Source organism: Ammospiza nelsoni, chromosome 3 (genome assembly GCF_027579445.1).
Source record: "Ammospiza nelsoni isolate bAmmNel1 chromosome 3, bAmmNel1.pri, whole genome shotgun sequence".
Taxonomy (NCBI): domain Eukaryota; kingdom Metazoa; phylum Chordata; class Aves; order Passeriformes; family Passerellidae; genus Ammospiza; species Ammospiza nelsoni.
In genome coordinates, this window is record NC_080635.1 from 71,850,764 (window position 1) to 71,871,032 (window position 20,269).

Here is a 20,269-nt window from a genome sequence, read left to right on the forward strand (position 1 = left end):
CTTATCAGAACTGGTGAAATTTCAAACAAGTCAGGTGTTTTAAACAAGTTTTAATGTGATTTCTAGGTAAATACTGAGCTGTTGAAGTTGTTCTCTAATCTTTGTTCCTCTTCCCTGCTGCTTACCACTTACAAGCACTGCTGTAGTGGTTGCATTCAAAGTAGCTCACCTGCATTTGCCACTCATTGCAGGAAACCTCTAATTGTGTTGTTAGACCTTGGTAGTGACTTGAAGCATGAGATGAAGAATGAGGTGATGCAACCTTGTGTGAGGCAACCAAGCCATTAGGCACTGCTGCAGCCTGGGAGCACTGCCTGTCTGCCTGCCTCACCTTTGTGCTAGCCCTGCATTGACCCTTCCCTTTTGTGTGCTGTTGGGGGAAATAGTGGGTTCCTTCTGTGAGAAAAAACCTCTTATTCTTACCAAGATACAATATACTTAGCTTTTAGTTCATGAGCAGTGTAATGCATGACGTAGTTTCTGTTTCTGGGTTATTTTTGGTGTTCACTGTTACAAAAAAGTGAGGGGATGGCATGGAGCAGATGTGTGTGCAAGTGTGTGATTATGTGACAGCCTGGAGCTGCAGGGTTCAAAGCATGATATTCAGCCTCAAACAAATACAAGTGGGAGATGCTATGGCACTTTATTTACCAGCCTAAGCAGAGAAAGCAGCTCTGTACAGGATCTTGAGTAGGAAGGGGAACTGAGCTGTGTGTAGCTCCTGTGGAGAGACTCAGCTTCATTGAGGCACTTTCAGAATGTACCTTGGCCAAGCAGGGTCCTGAGCCTGGCATGTGCCTGGTGGCCACTGTGCTGTGCTGGGAGCTGGCCACGTGTAAATGTTGTGTGCTCTGGGGGCACCTGCTGTTGATAAACCTCTCTTTAAAGTCATGAAAGGACACAGTGCCCAGAAAGGAGCTCCCTTTGACTCTCCATTGCTGTCCAAGGTGACCTTTGTGGGTGCCTTACTAACAAGCTGAAATTCAAAGAGGAAAGCAGGACTAAAGAGTGGGTGTTGATTTTTCTGGAACTCAGCACAGACCTGCTGATTTTTACAAATTTATATCCCGTGCAAAATGTAAAGGTTATGGTGACATTTTATATGAACAGGCAAGGCTGAGCAACATGTTTCTTATACAACACCAGATGGATAAGAGACATTTATCTATGTGGAGTCCAGTTCTATCAAAGAGCCACTCCAGGCATTTCCTTCTCCCCAGTCAGCAAACAAGATTGAGGATACCCTACTGAGAGTTTAGTTCTATCCTGTAACTGCTTGAATATTGGTCATTATTCCTGTGAAAATGATAATACAAACCCAGTTTGTGGTAGATGATTCTTCTTACAAACTGTTCTCCATCTGAACAGAGCTTGCTTAGGAATTCATCCTGAGTCTTGCAAAAGCCTTTGGGAATGGCATTTTGTTACACGAAATAACTACTTCAGCAATTGTGTTTCTAAAGAAAGAGTTAGTATACTAACTGCAAAAGACACTTAAAAGGATAAAAGCTTTAACAGGTTAAAATGTACTTCCATCTAATTTGTCTCAGTGATTGCTGCCTTTGTCAGTGCAAGAAGTAACCTTCGCTGCAGTGGGGTGTGTTCTTTCCAGCTGGAGAGGAGTTGCAAGATGTTTCTTTTCCAACTCTCCTTCCTTCTTTTGTAGGACAGACAGATTTGTTCAGGGTTTGATATCCATGCTGATGGATCTTGGTTTTGGGGAGATTTGATCTTAAGGGACCACCTGGAACAAGGAAAGCAGTATTTGCTGATCAGTATCTTTCACATTGTTTACTTAAGTACCATTGGAATTTTTGGCCTGTGTTTTTTTTTGTTTATGTTTTTATTTGCCATTTCTCTTCCCTTCTACCACCTGTTTCCTTTCAATATAAATTTTCTGTGCTCCAGCAGGAAAATCTCTGATAAACTGAGGTGTAGAAAGTAATAGTTGTAACTCAATTCACATGCTTCCAAACCTTTATAAGTAAAACTGGATTTTGTGCTGCTGTGAATAGAATTTTGTGTCTTCACACTTAGGTGTGTTGGAGACTAAAGCAGACATGAAGGGGTTCTGTGAGGTGCCAAGGGCAAAACACTCGCCAACAGGTTCTGTTGCACCTTCTCTTTAGAAAAGTCAGTCTCAAGCTTTGCAGTCTGAATGTTTTTGAATTAGGATCAACACTGGTCATCAGAGTTCAATTAAAAGCTGCTTGAGTGCAACCTGACTCTTCACCTTGTGTGCACTGTAGATATGGAAACTGTAGACTTGAATGTCAACAAGTGTAGATAAAGACACAAAGCTGAATTAGACCTTGCAAAACAAGTATCAGAACTTGTTCTCCCATCTAAAAGTAGGAAAGGGAAAGAAATTGTGAGACAAAAGCAAATATTTTCTCTGTATTTATGAATTAAAACTTCCTCTTGGTGAGGGCAGTGGTGTCAGTTGATATGGAGCAAAATTCATATGCTCAAGTCAGAGGGGTGTTTATCTTCCACTGTCACACCCTGCAAAAAATTGGATTTCCAGTGTGTCTGCCATATTATGTGTTTTCTTTCATCTTGTAAGTCAGAAATAGTGCTGTAGGGTTTCACAATACAAGGTGTCTTATATATATTTAATTGTGAGCATAATATGATTCACATGGAGGATGTAAGAGGAAATTTTAGAGGGGAAAAAATAGACATGTAGGCATATGTTAAATAGAGTAAATGGAAATAGCTTTTGACAGGGGAATGTTGCACTTTGTGCCTTCTTCAATGCCTGGGTTTTGTAGAAAACATGTAACAGATCCCATGCTTGGATTTCATTAGAGAAATAAATGGCTAAAAGGGAAAGAAAATGCAAGTTTTAGAGCAGACTGTTGTAGTCATGTTATTCGTCTTGGATTTTTTCATGATGCCAGTCTTAATGGTTATTTATGGCAATATCATCAGTAAAAAGAAAACATATGCTGGTTAAATTGGAAAATGACAAACTGGAGTAATTTTCTAGGCAGAATTACACAGTATGGGCTGCATGTCATTGGTTAAATTTCATCACATTTCTGCTGTGCTGACTTCAAATAGCTTTTTAGCCATACCATTATGGGCTGGAAGGATTTCTGCTGTGTGCTGGCTGTGACTAACGAGGAAGGCAACCGGATGTGTTAGAGGATCACGTAGTAATTATGTGATTTGAGGGAAAGGAAATGCATCCTAAAATGTGGTGGATGAAATAAGGAGCGCTGTGTGCTATTGCTTCAGGCCCTGGTGAGACATGTGGGCTAGAGGGCAGAATTTGGGTTATCTGCTTAAGAGGGCGGGCAAAAGAACCCAGGGAGTGAAATAGATACAGAGCTGGGCTTCAGTGTAATTAATTAAAGTGCTGAGAAAGAATAAAGGGATTGCCTTTGTTAACCTGCACAGATAAAAGCTTACTGTTTTGTTTTGGGTTTAAATTTTAATTTTATTGCATTTCCTACTCAGTAAATAAATTTGCTCTTTATTTCTTCTTACAAGGAAGAACAACTTTAAGGAGGGAAATGAACTTGTCTTTAAGTACAGTGTTAGCACAGGGGCAAATGGAGATGAAGCAACTGTTGATGCAGTTGGTCTGGAAATGGGAATGGTTCTGTCAGCAGTGACATTCTGGACCGTGGTCAAGGAGGAAATCTGAATGCCTTAAGGCAGAACTTGCATTTTAGGAAGCAATTAATGTATTAGAGTTTCTTGGATAAGCAGCAGTCTGCACATGGTGACCTTGGAAGTCCCTTCCAAGCCAGTGCTCCTAAAATGTAATGAAGAATTCGATAATAATGAAGATTAGTGTTAGATCTTGTGCTGTTAGCTTACTTTAGGCCTATAGTTTTGTCTTGCTAAGATTTCATTTTGTTAGTATCATGTGTTAGCTTTTATAAGGTAAGTTTTCTCTGAGTGGGAAACCCAGGATGGTTTTTGTCTGGAATACTAATACTATAATGTAAGCTGCGTTATTCAGTTTGGATGTCAGAGAGACTTCCTGATGTTTTTTCTTCAAAGCACGTAAAACCCTCAAAAAAAAAAAACACAAGAAAATCTACGAATACTTTCCCAAAATGGAGCAGAAGGCTGAAGGCTTGGCTGAGATAACATAAATCTAATACATGACCAAGTTTCAAAGTGCTTTGACTGTTAAAATGTTCATTTCCTTGAAGGTTTAACTCCCAAGTTTATGAAATACATTACTCTGATAAGCCACTTCATGTGATTGTTGCAATTTAGGGTTGATGAGCATTGTGTGAAGTGGCACCATCTTAACATCTACTAAATTCCAAATCATCTGTGATCATCACTTTGAGCAAGCCACAGACAATACTAATCAGTATTGGCAGAATGAGTTCAGGTTTAGCCCACTAATTATAATGGCAAGAACAAACACATTTTTCAGGCATTGTGGTCTGTCAGATATATTTATATAATGCCTATTACTTTAATTAAGAATCTTGTGTGTTCAGGCTTTCCAGTGTACTGCAGCAGTTCTTTGGGACACCTGTTGTTTTTCTGACAATGGGACAGTAGCTTTAAATCATCACTGAGTGAGCTGCAAGGGGTGGAACCCTGGAAAGCTGAAAGAATGTCAGTGGCCACGGGACTAGCATTCATACTGGCTATCTTCAGAGAAGATGCTTTAATAAGCTAAAAACATCTGTGCTTTAGGTGGATGTGAAGTTCTCTGTATGCAAGTCTCAAGAACAGGTAAGGTTAAATGAATATCAAGAACTTTTGCTGCTCTTTTACCTCTTCTTACTGAAGTAATTTGCATAAAAGTTATTTACATATCTATGTAAATAGAAGTAAGAGGTGGTATATTTTAAATTATGCACTGACATTTTCCCCTGCCTTTCTTGTCATAACCATAATTTAGCATTGAACCATGATCTGTGCAGCACAGTTGTTTCTGTAGGAAACAGATCTTTCCTGAGAAGTCCTGGTTTCACTGCTGTGAAGCTCTGCACCTGCTACAGTGTGTGTTGATACTTGTATAACTGTACTGAAAAGGGTGCACTTATTTTTTCTTACCAGCTACAAGTGAAATTTGTTGTGAAACAAATAATAGTGCTTCTATAGCTCTGTGTCTCACAGGAAATCCTCAGGCTTGGGGAAATAAAATTTACAGGTGTGAGTTAGTGTATAAACTGTTTGTGATGGAGATGATGTGGGTTGGAAGGCCAGCAGAGTCTCTCCTCTTATTTCTAATGTACTCTGTTCTCAGATTGGATTAAGAAATACACAGACAGTCCTTTTTAACCTGGCCTGAAGATAACATTCACCAAGCTCCCTTTTCTGGAAATGATCCACTCTGTAGCTGCCAGAATCTGTTACACAAAAGGAATTAAATCCAAAGTAAGGATACCTGTGAAAAAGGTGGCCACAGAGAGATTGTGGCTCCTGTGCTAAGTGAGACTAAAGGGATGAGAGTTGCTTAGTTTAGCTTAGAGACAGCTAAGGATAGTTTAGGTAGTTTTTTAGAGACAGCTAAAAACCTGTAATGCCATAACAGTATAGAAAATGCTAACAAGGGAAGGAATATTCACTGTATTTTTTCATAGCTGCAAAGCAACATGATATGTAGGGAAATTATTGAGTTTAAGGCTAGCAGAAGAAAATGGGTTTGTTTGTTGGTTTGGTAGTTTGTTTAACACAGTGAACAACTTACAACTCACTTTTAGGACTCACTGTCTTTAAGATCTTTTGGAAACACGGAATCAAAACTTGAGGACGAAAGATCTGTGCCATGGCTATTAAATGGTTGCTGCCTTTTTTTTCCCCTTTCCCTTTGGGGCTTTTTTTTGGCTCAAGAAGTTTGCTAAATCAGTGGTTTCTGGCAACTGAGAAACTGTAACAACTGTAAAACTCAGGGAAGAATTCTGTTCCAAATTCTAGCCCATAAATGTCCCTGTGAGCCTGCTGGCAAGGTAGGATTAGGGACTATGATATAAACTGATATATATATATATATATATATATATATATATATAAATGATACTATATAAACTGATACCAATGGTTATATGAACATAAATGAAGCAGTTTAAAATTTATTGTATTTCAAATCAACCCCCCATGTGTGCTTGGAAAGTAATACTGTATGTGTGCTGGATATAGTTGGCAGATTTTGCTAATTAGTAATTTATCCTTCTAAGGAGAACTATTTGAGCAAACTCTCTTATTCTTGCTTCTGTTTCCTTTGTGTTTCCTTCGTTTTGCCTTCATTTTTTCTTTCTGCCAGGACTAGAAGTTACAAAGAGGAGGGTAACAAGAATGATTAAAGACACAGAACAGCTTCCATATGTGGATTAATTGAATTGACTAGGACATTTCAGCTTGGAAATGAAAGGGTGGGGATGGTGGAAAATACAGATGTCACCTCCCCAAGGTCATCCATTATTTTTCAGGCAAGGGAATGGTAATTACTCTCTGATAACACATGGATTATCCAGTATCAGATGAAAGTACCATAGATCTCAGTCATACAGAGCACTTTGCACTGTGTCAAATAAAAAGTGAAAGCTGTAGGAAGCTGTGAATGACAAAAGGTCTTGGATTCCTTAAATCATTAGAGATAGGTGGATTTTCCTTCTAGTAATGAGGCAGTTCTCTGGTTCAGGAGCTGCACTGGGGCTGAGGAGACATCCTGGAGCAGCACCACCACATGCTTGGCTCACACTGTCACTGTGCTGGCGTATCAGCTGGGGGGATATTCAGTCTCTGCTGGAAGGACTGTCACTGTGTTTTGTTTCCTGAATTATCTCCCATTTTTATTTTATTCCAAGATCATTCAGGAAATGCCTCTTCATTTTTTCTTCTCTCCCACCCTTCCTGTGTAATTTTTTGGGGATATGTTTTTTGTTTGTCTGTTTTCCTCTCCTCTTTCAAGTCTGTGTCCCAGTTCTTCATTGCAGATATAACCCATCAGCCTTCCTCCTCAGCCCTGAGAACCCAGAAATGTGGTTTTTAGTCTAATGGCCAGATAGCGATGAGAACTACAAAAATTACTGGAAAAGACCTAATATTCCTGAAACAGAATTCTGTTCTGATCTTGTCAGTGTATGTCTTCATGAGAGAATAATTTCCTTTACCACACCTAATTTCAAGGTTCACTTTGCATTCTCTTCCCTGGTATTTTTACTGCCTGCATTTCTCCTGGTGCAGAAAGATTTATTGGCTGCCACAGATGCAAACTCACCTGAATCTTATTAGTTTTGCAGCACTCCACAGAGATTTGCTAGACAATAATTAAACAAATTGTTCTTTTGTAAATTTTTAATTAAATCATAGGGTTGTTTTGTGAATGCTGGTGAGCAGCAGCAGCATAAAGCATCAATTTCCAGGATTAGAAATGTTTTGTCTAGGCTCTGGTGAATTTTTCCACAAACATGGTAACTAAAAATTTTTATTTTTCTCCTGGAAGGCTTTGATACAATACAGGTTGATGAGTTTACTTGAAAAAGCTTCTGACTTATCCTTAACTGAAGGGTAAGCATCCCTTCAATCTTCTGTGTTAGGCTGGGAAGGAGGGTCATGGATTCTGTCAGCTGGAAGTTTGCTCACCTTAAAAGCAAATGGAGGCAAGGCTTAAAGCTGGAGAATTTAGCAAAGTATGATTATATAATGCCATGATAATATTGCTTACTTGACCTTTTCATACCTTCCATTGGAAAGACTCTTGTTGGTGTGACTTTTTTCATGTCTTCTTTCCATTTCTAAAATCCATCCAAAAGTATGAATTGCAGGTTTAGGAAAATGACCATTCCCACGTGCTGGTCCCTGGAGAGGATGTGCCTCAAATCCTGTGTGCAGTTTGGGAAGGACATTGAGGGGCTGGAGCGTGTCCAGGGAAGGGAAAGGAGCTGGGGAAGGCTCTGGAGCACAGGTCTGAGGAGGAGCAGCTGAGGGAGCTGGGAAAGGGGCTCAGCCTGGAGAAAAGGAGGCTCAGGGGGAACCTTCTGGCTCTGCACAGCTCCTGACAGGAGGGGACAGCCAGGTGGGCTCTTTCACAAGTAACAAATGACAGGACAAGGCAAAGTGACTTCAAGTTGTACCAGGGGAGATTTAGATTGAATACTGGAAAAAATTTCTTTCCTGAAAGGGTTGTCAAGCATTAGACAGGCTGCCCAGGGCAGTGCTGGAGTCACCATCCCTGTGGGCATTTAAAAGATCTGTAAATGTGGCACTGAGGGACATGGTTTAGTGCTGGCCTTGGCAGTGCTGGATTGATGGCTGGACTCCATGATCTTAAAGGTCTTTTCCAACCTAAAGGACTCTGTGATTCTGGGCACAGACAGAGCTGTCACTGGCTAAAAGAATGGGCTTATTTCATGTGCTGCAGTAGTGTAACTCAGCAACTACGGTTGGTTTCACTGCCATTGTTTCTCCAGAATCAGGCAGAAAATAATTTTATATTAATTGCTGCTATTGAATCTAAATCTGGCAAAGGCTTAGGTTAAGCCCAGCTCTGTGTGCCAACGTCTTCATGTAAGGAAAGGCAAAGTTAATTAACTTTTAAGAACAAAACATGAGTTTACCAACATTGTGTATTACAGTGATTGCCCTTTTTGATGAGATGTAGGAAACTTGCTTCATGGAAACTTAAAAAACGCACTATAGAATGAATTTCAGAAACTTTACAGGAAACTGGTGTAAAGGGTAGCATATTAATTTGCAGTTCAGAATAGTTTATATACATTTCTAGCACACATTTCCTGATGTACTTTTACATTAGTGGACCATTAACGAAACTTTACTTTTTTTTTTGTTTTTCAGTATTTTTCTTCCTTAGTGTGGGTTTTTTTGTTGTTGTTGTTGTTTGGGTTTTTGGTTTTTTTTTTTTTGTTTTGGTGTTTTTGGGGTTTTTTTGGGGTTTTTTTGTTCTTTTTTTGTTCTTTTTTTCTTTTTTTTTTTTTTAGTGCTTCAGTGGAATTGGCAATAATTTAATAAAAAATATCCTCGGAAAATGGATAGCCTTAATGACCGAAAAGATTCTGTGATATTTATAAAGTATAGAAATACTATCCTGCTATTATAAACTGATACTTTAAGTGCTTTGGAATAGCCAAGTGTGCTGTAGAGTTCAGAAAAGAATTAGATCTATACTGTTAGCATGGATTACACTATTATGTATCTCTAAATTGTTTTAGGGATTATACTCCTCCTGAAAGCATGGATTATGTTTCTACATTGGGATCACTGTGTGGCACGGGGTGTCCTGTGTTCTGATGTTCCTCCTTTATGGATGGATTTTGTGTATCAGAGTGGGGGCTGCCAGTGACAAGATCTCCAGGCAGAATTCTGCACCCCATCTCACAGGAGAAAGTGGATAGTTTAAACAAGCTCAGTATTTGATTTCAGTGAACTGTCCAGCCTGAGAGTTCCCAGTGTACCAAATATCTGGAAATTCTGTACATAATGCAAAGAATATTAATTGTACTCTAAAATGCAATGTGGCTGCTGTTGCTTTGTCCGCATTTCTGAAAGTTTGCTCTACAATTAATCAAAATTTTCTTGGCCAAATCTTGTAGCCTTGCATGTGCCTGACACTATTTAACAAGTCTGCAGGTACCAGGTGTGCAAGAGGTGCTTGAAAATCTTTAAAAATTCTCTTGGCTTCAGTGGGCACAATTCTTGTAAATATAGACATAACAAAATTGAAGGAGAATCATGTTTCCCTGTACTGAACATTCTTTAGCTACAAATTTTTCCTTTTATCTATGTGCACACAAAAAGAAGTTGCTGAAGTTACAGTTAAGCACAGAAATAGGTACCCTTTTCCTCTGGCAGCTGCCTTGGTGTTGCTTAATAAAAATGAGAGCCTCCATGGAGCATTTCTGGTAGGATGAGTAATTGGAGATTAATGTATGAACTGTGAAAGGAGATTGCACATGCCTCCTGTGATGGTCTGAGATTGTGGAAGCTCAGAAGAGCAGGTGCAAACCTCAAGGAAGAGCAGGTGATGCTTTGGGATGGACCCAAAGCCTCTACAGTAGTAATTCATACACATTAGCACACCTAAATAAGGATAAATGCTGTTTATTAGTCATTTTTCTCCTGTTAGAGATATGGAATCAACAGTGAAGGAGGGAAGCAAATATTGAAAATAGCAATTGCTGATAAAGAATCTCAAATTCAGACTAATGGTAAAATGTTCTGTGTATTTTCAGACTCCTGGAGTGTTTACTCACCACTGAGGAAAAATTAGAAGCCTGATTCAACATCTCAGTTGGGAGTGTTAAATCAAATCTGTGATAAATGCCTCTGTGGTAAACTTATCTGCAAACACAGAAAGACTGGAATTATTAGATTAATCCAAATATGTCCTAGACCAGACAAGTCTCTGGAGGCTCCTAATAGGAGACTGTAATGTGATTGCTGGTTGCATTAAGGAAAACCCCTGGTTATACAGCTTGAGGCACGTTGCTGCATGTCTGTGCTGAAATTTTCTTCTCTTTAAACACAAGGATAAATATTTATTTAAGGTCATTATGAAGCTTCATGCTAGTTTTTTTTGATGGTTACAGAGGTGGTGGTATAATCCTCATGACTCACATGTACAAGGAATGCTCTTTCAATTTAGGTTTATTATCTCTGTGGAGTTAATTAACTTTGTAGGTCATAGGAGCATAGTTTTTATTAGAGAAAAACAAGCAATGCCTGTGAGTGAGAAACAAAGATATTCTGGAGAATGTGAGAAATGTCTTATGTTTTTTCCTTTTCAGTAATCCAGCTGTTCTCACTACAGCTACCCTTTGCCTATTGGCAGGACTAACCAGTGGCAGAGGTCTTAATAGAGCATTTTCAAGTCTATTTACTCTTCTTCTAGGACTGCACTTTCTTTTCTCCCCTCTCTTTCAATGGTGATTTACTGTTTTATGGAGAGAACAGCGTTTGCTTCCCTTTTGATGTTGGCAGGCCATCAAAGCAAGTCCTTTATTTTATTCAGAAGGTTATCTGTCTGATGCAGTGCTGTAAAGACATTTCTGGAGCTTTCCTGAAATGCTGTGATCCTGCCATAAGCAGACCTCCCTGCTATCCCCTAAAGAGGTGTCTTTTATTTTAAATGAACTTAAAGAAACTGAAATACCAAATCAACAGCATAGTCACTAGTTTCCAACAATAGAAAACTGAGTGCTGCCACATGGAATTACAGAAATACCTGTTACATTAAAGGGAGGTCAGTCTGTGTTTTGTCATCTTCAGAGAAGTCTTGAGAGTGAAGTTCAAAGTGTGTTTAGCTTTGGATGTTTTGGGTCTTTGTCATCCCACGGGGGCAGGCTCCACATCTGACATTGAACTCTTGAATGTGTTGTGGAGTTTTGGAGTGGGCAAGTAAAGGACTTTTCACTGTTGGTTTTATGTTTTGGAGTAGGGAATTTTTGGAATAGGGAATCTCTGGAGACATACCTGGATGTGAAGTCCAGGTTTCCAATATTGGATATTGAGAACAATTGCCAGTGCTGATGTTTATTCAGTCTTGTCTGAAAGTACCAGCCTTCTCTAGGAAAGAAAGAAAACTTGGCCTCTGTCTTTTTCTTACTGAGAAAGACTTGTGGTTTTTCATGAGCAAAAAGAGCAGGTGAAGACAGTAGTTACTCTATTCTAGGCAAAATCTTTGTGGGGAAAATCTCTCTGGTTCACCATTTCTTGAGTTTTGATTCCTAAAAAGGGTAGTCAAATACAGTGTTGGCTTCATGTATGATGTTGTAAGATTCTAAAGTACTCTCTTTTGAAGAATAATGAATTAATGGGATATCTTCTTGTCAGAGAGATTGTACTGTTCTTGCCCTCCAAAATTTTATCAGCTACAGTTGGGAAAAATTATTTAGATGTCGAAAATGCCCAGGAAATTTAAGCTGAGTCAGAAAAGTAATGTGCTATTCCTTGTCAGCAGCAAAGCCTCTCATGGGAGCATGTAGGAGCAGCTGTATTTTGATTTCTGGTGGGGAACTGATCTGTAAAATGTGATTTTACACATTGTAGCTCACTGCTGCCTGGGCAGCCAAAGGTTCAGCACTGCTCCATCAAGGAGACTCCTGCCTCTTGCCCATCCTGTGGTCAGAGAGGGCTGTGAGGAGCAGACCCTGCAGTTTGGTTTGTGATTCATGACTTGCCATGAGTGAGGACTGGGGCCGTGTGGATGGAAGAACAGCAGCAATTTCTCTATGCAGAATTCATTGGATCTGGTTTATAGGCAAGACATTTCTCAGCCCTGGAACTGAAGGTGTGTTAGTACAAAAAATGGCTGAGCTAAGCCTGTTCAGTTTGGATGGTACATCTTGGGTGGCAGATGTTTGACTCCTCCTGCGGTTCTGCCTTTCCCAGGGAAGGAGTATCTTCCCTTCATCACAGCTCAGCATGCCCAGGACGTGGTTGTGTGTAAACCAGGCAGTGTAACTTCTCTCAGCAGTTGCACTGAGTGCCCATTTTTACCACTTGTGGTAGTTTTGGGAAGCAAAAAAAATTCTCACAATATTTGTATGGATTGTAGCATGATTTGATGGTGATGGCACAGGAGAACCGAGTTGCAGACTAATTTTGGCTGAGTTTTTGTGATGGTCTTTGTTGTACTCTATAGATAAACACAACAATTGGAGAATGGTGCTGTGATGTGTTTTGTGGAATTGCCAAGACCTTGTGAGTCCCATTGTTGAAAGTGTTTATTTCAGATAGACTGGTATGGTATTTTCACATGGTATTTTGAGAAATCTTCATATGAGCTTTTCTGTACACAAATTTTACTTTTCTTAAATGTGTCACCAAGAGCACCATCAAAAGAGCTGTGAGCATCTGGTTAAGCTAAATACAGTCATTGACAGTGCTTTAGCCTTCCCTCTTGTGCTGTGCTGTTTATCTTGTTTCTGTGGCATATGGGGTGGGAGTTGAAATAAACCAGTCAGTCCTTTAAATAATAAGTGTGGGTGGGGTTTGACTGCATTCACTGTGGATCCCTACCAGAAGCGATGGGGTTTTAATTTTTTTTTATTATTATTTTATTTTACACAAATACTTTCATTGTCCAACAGTTATTAACCTCTATTTGGTAAACAATGACCTGTTCTGGTTCAGGCTGCAGATGGCAGACACTCTCTCCAGTGATGTTAGGATAAAACTTAATTTTCTGTGCCTTTGTTCAGTTATAGACAAGCACTAAAATTTCACTGGGAGTGGTGTGCTGACTTAAAAGTGTGCTGTTCTCTAGATCCTAATTCCTGCTATGAATATTTATATTTTTAAAAATCTATGTTTTTATACATTGAATTTTAAGACTTACTGCATTTTCTTCCATGCCTATAAAGAAACCATCAGAGAGCGTATCTTTATGGAATTAATCACCAAAAAAGTAGGACTCTCAGTCTCTGTCCTTAGGGAAAGGGAGAATCTGAAATTTTTCTACTGTTGAAAATAAATTAATAGCAGGTTGGTGTTTTCAGTTGCCTGAAACATTCCCACAATGTGCTTTTGATAATGTTTGTAGTTATCACTATTCCATGACAGCTGCTTGCACTGACTCACTAGGACTGTGGAAGGCTGTAGAAGCACTTGTTGATAGAATAATGTGGTTTTAGTCTAAGATTTCTTTTTAAAAATGAAATTTATACTTGCAAGAATCTTGGGGTTGTTCAACCTGGAGAAGGCTCCAGAGACACCTTTCTGTGGCTCTTTAGTACTTAAAGGAGGCCTGTAGGAAAGGTGGGGACAAACACTCTAGCAGGACCTGCTGAGATAGGAGAAGGGGTGATGGTTTTAAATTAAAAATTGTAGATTTCAAATAGACGTAAGGTAGAATTTTCCTACAAGGTAGAATTTTCCTACAAGCACAGGCTGCCCAGAGAAGCTGGGGCTGCCCCATCCCTGGGAGTGTCCCAGACCAGGCTGGATGAGGCTCTGATCCACCAGGGCTGGTGAAGGATGTTCCTGCTCCTTGCAGGGGTGTTGGGCTGAATCACAGAGTCACAGGCATGGAACAGAAAGGACCTTGAAGATGTAGGTCCAGAGGTAAAAGTGTGCAAAAAAGAGCAATGTTCTTGGATGTGTTAAGGAAGGCAAAAATGAGAATGAAGGGTGAATGTGGATCTTGAATCACTTGTTGAATGACATTTTAATCATCATGTAGCTACAGGTGTGAATTTGGGGATTTGCTGACATGCAAGGTTTTAGCACATTTGAGAAAATGCTGTGTAGAATGCTGAATTTCATAGTTGGAGAGGAAATATAATTTACCAGATAGTAAAGCAACTCTTGAATACAGAAATGTGTGAGATTTTCAAGATTGATTGCCATCTTCTTGCCTAATCTGTAACAAATAAGTAAGAAACTGTGCATATATGAACAAAAGTTGTCTTACAATGTAAATTGGATTCTCTAGAGGGGCCATGGTGATGGTCATAACTCCAGTCAAGGAATTGTTACTGTGTTTTTATCATTTTGTAGCCCCTGACCATGTGAATATATTATGGTGGTCTTAATCATTCTGTCATTGATTTTAAAAAGCTGAGGAGTGTTGCAGCTACCTGCTTCAAAAGATGTTCAAAGAGGGATATTTAATAGAAGGAAAATGTAATGTTTTTAATATTTTGTCTTCAAAAAAATAGTCAATCTCTCTGAAGTTGCTGCTGGAAGCTTTAGGAGCATTTTTTCATCTGTTTGAGATAATTTCTATAATCACAACGACATGTTAAGCACTTCCCATTTCTAGCTTAAAATTAGCACTTTAAAGAAATCTAAGTGCTGCTCTAATTTTTGCCTCAGGGTGTAAGTTGTCCTCATTAGTGTCTTGCAGTAATGCTCACAGTGCCCGTTGATTTCTAGGCATCTGATTCAGATTTACTTCACTTTATCAATATCTAATTTAGATTTTTTATGCTCATTTAATCAGAAGAAAATAGAGGGGTGTTCTTGAAGTACAATTTCACATGTAGCCAGCAAAAAGACTCTTTCATTGAGGCCACACTAAAAAAAAAAATTGGTGTGTCCTCAAGAGAGAGAAGCAAAACTCCAAATTCTGGTGTGTAGAGGTTGTATCCTGATGCCCTCATATCTTTTCTATTATACATCTCCCCTGTGAGTTTCTGCTTTGTTTTGGTCTTTTTAGCATTTTATTTCTCTACTTCTCTACTAAGAGAGCAAGGGTAAAGAATTAAATCTGTACACATGCAAGGAGAAATACAGTTTTAATAGGACCTTCTTAAGAGGAAAAAATAAGTGTGTTCTGGAAAATGTGTTTCTTTATGTAGATAAACAAAGATGAGAGATGAATAACATTGTTACTGTGTCTGTATTGGCAAGTATATCAGCTCCTAGTCCCTTCACTTTGCTGTTGCACATTGGAAAACAGTGCAAAAACCTCTTGAAATTTTGGATATTCAGTGCTTTGAAATAAGGTTTATGTAGGAAGAGGAAGCCTTTTATGCTAACTTTTTTTTTCCAAATGCAGTGGCTTTTAAAGTAAGTTGTTAATATCATATTAGAAGAATTATTTATTCCCTTGACTGTCTTTTAGGGAGCAGTACAAACACTTCAACAGATTAACAGTTCTTTGGAAGTAGTAATACTCAGCAGAATGTAATTTTAGAAGTGTTTTTCATGTAATAACCTTTTAATGCTGTTTTGAGTGGTTCCATTCAGAATTTTGGCTAGTTCTTGCATTCATTGACTTGAAAAATTAAATATTTGTCAAGAACTTCCCGACTAAAACTTCCTTTTACTTAAAAAACAAACCCAATTATTTCTGGCAAGCTGCTTTTCCTGCAAAGGATGCACACCCTGACCTTTATGCAGCAGGTTGCAGCATTTCTGAAAGTCTCTCTGGTTCTGCCTGGTATTACCAGCACTGAAAACACAGTTATTCCCTGTAACTTCTCATTCATACTCTCAGGCTGTAATATTTTATTCTTCATTAAGTATTGAAAAATGTGAAGTGGGCATTGCATGCTGTTTAAAAAATAAAAAACAGCCCAAAATGTCACTTCTTTGTCAGACAAAACCAAATTATTTTTTTGTTAGCAGTCCCAATTTTGCTTTTAGAGTGCTGGCAAGACAAGTGTAAGCCTTGAGGGTGCTAACCCTGTGCATGGGAACCTAGGTGACACTGAATGCCATTTGTTCATCAGAGAGCCAGGGGAGGGTTTGGCTCACACAGGGGATGGTGAGACACATCCTGCCTGGGTTGCAAACAATCAGCAGCCATGGGAAACTGCTCTGCACCAGCTCTGAAGGACAACAGAGCTTGTCTGAAAGCCAGGCTGAAGCAGTCTGGCTGGGGCATTGTCTCAGCTGGGTTGCACATCTGGGAAGCAGGTTTGTGTTGCACAAGGTCCTTGCCAAGCTGGTAGGAGCTGGGTGTGTCTAAGTTTGTCTCTTGAGAAATCCAAGCTTTTATTTTGCAAGTGACATGTTTTATTTCTGAAAGTTTTCAGTCTATTTGGTTGTTCACTGGTTTTTTTGTTGATTTGGTTTGGGTTTTTTTTCCAGGAGGGCCAAACATCTGGGCCATCACCTCCGAAGAGCGGGCCAAGCATGACAAGCAGTTTGATAGCCTTAAACCCATGGGAGGGTTCATTACAGGTTGGTCTGAGCTCTGCATTACACATTAACTTCTGTGTACACATACATATCTTTGCAGAACACTTTTGGAACTGCATCCTATTTCTAGCCCTTTGTTGTGTGACTAATCACCATATTCTTCAGGCAAACAGCCACAGGTTATTAGTAAACTTAACAAGCTTTCCTCTCAAGTCTGGCACAGGAACGCTGTTCTGTTTAACCCTGTCACTTCTGCAGCCATCAACTGTGTGCTGCCATTCTGTCTAGTTTCAGAAACCAGAGAAGATCAGGTGAAATATGTGCTCACATGGGAGGCTGCCAGGGAGCACTTCCAGTAGCTGTTCTGGCAGGTGACACCAGACACAGCAGAAGTGGCTTTCCTCAGTGTGAGGAGAGAATGCTGTGCTGTTAGACATCTTTGTTTGGCAGGAGGAGACAGGGAGAGGGATGCTGACAGCTTGTCTTTGTTAGCAAACTGCTTGAAATTTGGGCCATTGGGCCTTCAGCAGGGACAGGGTGGACTAATGGCATTTTGCAGGGCCTGCTGTCAGTTCCAGTTGCATTCAGCTGTGTCTCCTCTGAAACAATTGGGTCACGTTGCTATGCACCTCACAATTTGGAGGTTTTAAATCTAAAATCTGCTTTTGATATCAAGACCCAATTTCATTGGCAAAGATGTCTTAATTTAAGAATGCTTCATTCTTGGTGGGTGTCTGAGCACTAAAGACCAGCCCTGACAGCTCCTGCCTGCCCAGCTATCCAGTAATGCCCTATCTAGTTCCTCTACTGGCCCTGCTTTTCCTCTTTTGGGGCTGGAAAGGATTGAGGAGCGAGTGGAAAGTTGTGTGTTTGGAACATGCTAAGTGGCACCTAACTCCTGCTTTGGCCAGACAGCACTGGGAGGTTGGTGTTTGCCTCCAGCTGGAAACTGTGCAGTGCCAGGAACCACCCTCAGGCCACATCTGGGCTCTTACCTGCATCTGCAGGCTTTGTTATTTATTTGGCAAATGCTTGAAATAAAAGCTTGTGTATGAATATAAGAGAGAGCTGAAAGAATAATTTGAAGTCTTAGCTTTAAGCATCTGTAATTCACTCAGATGTAGGCATAAACACCACTGTCCCTGCTTTGTATGTGTACCAACTGATGTGGAACTTGGTATGGGATTGCACAACAGTTCCTACTCCCTTCCTGAAATACTGAAATTGTGTGTTGTCTGACAGAAAAGAATATTATTTAGAACTTGACATTTTCCTAGTTTTTCTAGAGACACAATACTGGCTCAAGTTAGATGGGATAGAGAAGAAAAGAACCAGCATTCTCATCCTCTCCTGCATAAGTAATTGGGGCAGCACTAAATTTTCATTCATTTTTTTAATCCATGCATCTTTTAAGATGTTGGCAGCCATTAATTTGTGACCTGTTAAAGTTTTTATAGCTATCTGAAATCACTTCTCAGAGCAAAGATTGGGAATTATGGAATACATGGGTGTCTGACAGTCACTGTCACCAGTGTTAAAAGCAGGAAAAAAGCCCTGGTAAGCTTGGCATCCAGCACGGGGGTTTATTTCAAAAACCTAATCCCCCAAGAGCATGCTGAGCTCCTCAGAAATCTGTCTCTGGTATAAAAGCCTGTTTTTTGTTCTTTGTTTATCACAGGTGATCAAGCACGTACCTTTTTTTTGCAATCAGGTCTGCCATCTTCTATCCTTGCTCAAATATGGTAAGGTATTCTTTATTGTTTGTTTTTCCTAAGATAGGAGATTCATAGTATTCAAATGCTACCTTTCCTGTGTTGTGTTTCACAGAGGCTTTCAGCAGTCGAGGTAGAAAGTGTTGTCTGGGTCATTGTTTTAATTTTATTTAATATAGAGGAAGGTTTCAGCCCATGTGTGGTGGACCAACAATTAATTAAAACTCAGTAATTTTTACATCTTTCTAATGATGTTATTTCAAATTGGATCATGCTGAATGCAGTATTTTTAAACTATATTAAGGGCTTGAAGTACACAAAGTAGAAGACAAGAAAAAAATCTAAAGTCACAAAAAAAAGTAGAAGGACAGCTTTGATATGTGAGTTACCAAGCAATGCTGTAGTACAGGAACTGGAAAAAGTGCTGTGCCTTACAGCATAGATGTGGTGAGTGCAACACTTGAAATGTTTTCTTCTCTGTAAGCCCTCGGTCCTCACTAGAATCCTGTGCTCAGTTTGGGGTGTATGTGCTCAAAGACACATACCAGAGGCTCATAATAATTAAGAACAACTTTAAGAAAAAGTGTTAAAGCAAATAACTAAATGGAAGTTAGTTTTTCCTTCAGCAACATGGAATCACAGAGTTGTTAAGGTTAGAAAAGTGTTCTAGGATCATCAAGTCAAACCAGCAGCACCATCATGTTTACCATTAAACCTCAGTGCCTGGAAAAGAGGGGCAGGGAGATTTTTCTGTGGGACCTTGGGGTTTTGTACTGAGCAGTAACAGAATCAAAGGAAAAATGAAGCTTAACATTAGTCTGATTTTTTTTCTCCTAATTTTATTTACGTTCTTGTGCTTGGTCCTTGCATGCTTAAATGTTAATAAAATTTTATATTACCTGTCTGACCAGAAATGTTGAGGTTATGTATGCACTGTTGCCTATATTTCCTGTTGTATTTATTTGGAGAACTGTCAGAAGGAAAAGAGTGTGGGTATCAGGCTCAGAAAACCTCACCACTGGGAGGTTAATTCACCACTGTGAATTAATGAAGTTTTCATAGCAGTGTATGGTGCCTTTAGGAGGTTCCTGCATCCTCCTGCATCTTGTTACAGATTCTTGCATCAATTCCTTATCTTACCAAGGATTAATTTAAAATAATTATTCTGACTGGGAGCATAAAGAAAAGCATAGCAGAGGCTTGCAGCAGAGGCAACAAGTGTATCCACTGGGCAGGAGATTTCTGCTTTCCCAAAAGCTTTCCTGCTTTCTTGGGAATTGCGTGTTTAATATATAGGAACCTCAAAACTGAACTCTGCAGAAGTGAGTGCTCAAACTTTTCACAGGTAAGAAAGTTATCCACAGCTGAGAATTTACTTTGCAGTAAGTTTCTTGTTTTCCTGTGAAAAAACAGTAAATACATCTAGTAGGAAAGCCTCTCATAGATCAAAAATGTTATATTTCTGTTTCTTTTCTAATTTTATTTTATTTTGTATTGTTTTAAGGACGCTCTCGGACCTGACCAAGGATGGAAAAATGGATCAGCTGGAGTTCTCTATAGCTATGAAACTCATCAAGCTGAAATTGCAAGGACAGCACTTGCCCACAGTTCTCCCTCCTGTCATGAAACAAACTCCAGTGTTTTCACCACTAATGTCAGCTCGCTTTGGTACTTATGAATATATAATTACTTAGTGTTCAGAGGTAAAAAGCCACAGTTAATTGCAGCCAAATAAAAGCATTAATCTGACCATGAAAGTTTAGTGAATCAGTGTGAAACAAAAAAAAAGGATATTCTGATTTAGGAAATTCACCAGGTCACTTTCTTGATATATTTGAAAATTTGATTATTTGAAGACTTCTAATAGAGAAAATTTATTCAGTTTTAACAAGAAGGCCACTCACATCTACTGTCTGCCTTGCAGGCTCTCATTTTGTACTAGTGGTCTTTTTTTTTCTTCCTCCTACTCAGTCATGTATTTATACATGGGGGTTTTAAAGTTAAATTTATGCAAAGGTCAGAGT

General features: G+C 39.3%; 1 protein-coding gene across 2 annotated transcripts in view; it reads left to right on the forward strand.

Moving 5' to 3' along the window:
• ITSN2 (intersectin 2) overlaps window positions 1-20,269 on the forward strand; it is an 80,140-nt gene that overhangs the window by 14,382 nt on the left and 45,489 nt on the right. For both annotated transcript variants that reach the window (XM_059469230.1, XM_059469231.1), the window contains 3 exons: window positions 16,483-16,575; window positions 18,212-18,275; window positions 19,750-19,913. In XM_059469230.1, coding sequence (XP_059325213.1) covers window positions 16,483-16,575; window positions 18,212-18,275; window positions 19,750-19,913 — 321 coding nt within the window. The remainder of the gene's footprint in view (window positions 1-16,482; window positions 16,576-18,211; window positions 18,276-19,749; window positions 19,914-20,269) is intronic.